The sequence below is a fragment of the Aplysia californica genome, unplaced genomic scaffold (genome assembly GCF_000002075.1).
Source record: "Aplysia californica isolate F4 #8 unplaced genomic scaffold, AplCal3.0 scaffold00727, whole genome shotgun sequence".
Classification (NCBI taxonomy): domain Eukaryota; kingdom Metazoa; phylum Mollusca; class Gastropoda; order Aplysiida; family Aplysiidae; genus Aplysia; species Aplysia californica.
Genome location: NW_004797997.1, coordinates 322,563 through 324,760, shown reverse-complemented (window position 1 = coordinate 324,760; position 2,198 = coordinate 322,563). Strand labels below are relative to the sequence as shown.

Here is a 2,198-nt window from a genome sequence, read left to right as displayed (position 1 = left end):
CTCTCTTTCTCTCTCTGTCTACCCTTTTATCTGAGTTATGACAACAATTTATTTCTTAAATTGGTGCTATCTTCTACAGTAGATAAGTAAGCTTGATGTCTCCAGATGAATAAATTGCACTATTTTCTTTGGTCTTTTTTCAGTGCAAGGTGATGTCAGTGCTTTTATGCCTGGTAGGTGGAGTTGTTGTTGTTGTTGTTTTGTTGTTTTTTTTTTGGGGGGGGGTAGCAAAATATGTTGTGTGGAAAAGGCAGGAGCCAGTTTTTTAAACATATCTCTATTCCCCGCCGTCTCTGAGACATGAAAATTAATGTCATCAACTTATTAGACAGTCCGGCAACAAGAAAAGTGTCATAATATTCTGACAGTATCAGCTGAGTTATATGTGTAGGGTGGGGGTCAATGCAGTAGTGCCATTTAATTCAGTCAGGTGCTGTCCTTTAACGAAATCAAGATAATAATATGATTTTAAAGTCTCTGTCATGTAGCAGTATTCTTGTATCTACTGAATAAACAAGCATGAAAAGATAATAGGGCGAGATTACTAAGGTACGTTCATCAAATTATTATCACTCTGGGTTTGTGTACGTAGGTTTGATTCGTTCCCCGGCAGTATCCATTTAATAATGAACAGAAGTCCAGATATTTCTGATTTAAAGAGGTGGGGGTGGTCTCGTTTCAGAGGTAGATTAGCAAGAACATAGCCGCAAAAGTTTTGCGAATTCCAAAGCTTGAGAGTCTTCAGAAGCTGCTAATTTACATCCTTGTTCCCGAAATCATCATTTTCCAGTAAAATCTAATCAGAAATGTGTTTTTAAATGAACATAAAAAGAGCTGAGTCAAAAAATTGCCAGGTTTATTTATTTCATTATTTTTACGAGCGCCTGACTTGACCACGATGCCTCACATATCCTTTCTCTGGTTTCGTTGTTTCTTGTTTGGGAACATGGTTATGGGTCTGTAGTTGCTGGATCAAAAGAATTCATCACAGGAAGCTAAATGGGCTCTTTGGAAACTATTGAATATAATAATATAATGTACGATACTATAGCGATATCATTAGTTTCCTTTAATATTTTTGTTTTTCAAATTCAGCGAGCGCTCGACGAAATTTTTCTCAATTTTGGACTTATGCCTTACGATCAAATGCTATGTAGATCTAGTTGTATATTGAGGAGTATTCAGTTATCCTCAGTAGATATACGTTAATAAGATAAGATAAGATCAGATCATATCAGATCAGATAAGGTAAGATAAGATAAGATAGATAAGATACCATTTTCATAAACACCATAGAGGTACAATAGTATTCATGACATTTCTGTTTGTTTCTTTCCAGTTTTCAAGACCGTAGGCGACTTGTCAGGTAAGCTATGAAATTCTACACGTTTCTCATCGAGGAAGGCTTTTCAACGATGAAAATAATATTATGGAGGATCTCCCACTGGTGCCCTATTTCACCCTCAATGCCCAGCTCGTATCTGTGTTTTGAGGGGTGTACCAGGAATTCCTCTATTTCAGACTTCCTCCTTTTAACTGACTGCGGAGAGCTTACTTACAGCCAGCCGACGCAGACTGATCTTTTAACCAATGTGTTCATGCTGATTAATGCTTCGGAGACTACTCACACGCTCCGAATTCAACGCAACCTGTCTTTAGACGGTCTTTGCTTTGATCTGTGTTGATTTGTGCCAGTGGGAATAATGTGTGTCTCTTCTCTTTAAGTGTGTGATTGTTTGTTTATTGGGTTGTGTGTAAGTGTGTGTGTGTTGTTTATGTGTGTGTGTGTGTGTGTGTGTGTGTGTGTGTGTGTGTGTGTGTGTGTTGTATATACGTGTGGGGAGGGGGTGCCTGAGTGAGTGCACATAGGTGTGTTTGTGATTGTAAGAATGGAAGCTGCGTACATTGTTGTTACATTGATAAAGTTTACAGTGTAAGGTTGTGTTTGTGTGTACCGATATGGATGTGAGGTAGTCAGAAAAGCGATAGAGTGACAGTGAGTATTAGAGAGAGAGAGAGAGAGAGAGAGAGAGAGATAGAGAGAGAGAGAGAGAAAGAGAGGGAGAGAGAAAGAGAGAAAGAGAGAGTGACAGTAAGAAAGTGAGAGAAATGAATAAAAGGAAAAAAAGAGAAGAGAGAGAGGAAGAGTGTGAGTGTGTGTGAATGTGTGTGTGAGTGTGTGTGTGTGTGTGTGTGTG

General features: G+C 38.6%; 1 protein-coding gene across 1 annotated transcript in view; it reads left to right on the top strand.

The window, feature by feature from the left end:
• The window catches only part of LOC106013220 (collagen alpha-6(VI) chain-like), a 45,001-nt gene that overhangs the window by 5,867 nt on the left and 36,936 nt on the right, over positions 1-2,198 (top strand). Inside the window, exons 2-3 of the mRNA XM_013088337.1 lie at positions 144-173; positions 1,340-1,366. Coding sequence (XP_012943791.1) covers positions 144-173; positions 1,340-1,366 — 57 coding nt within the window. The remainder of the gene's footprint in view (positions 1-143; positions 174-1,339; positions 1,367-2,198) is intronic.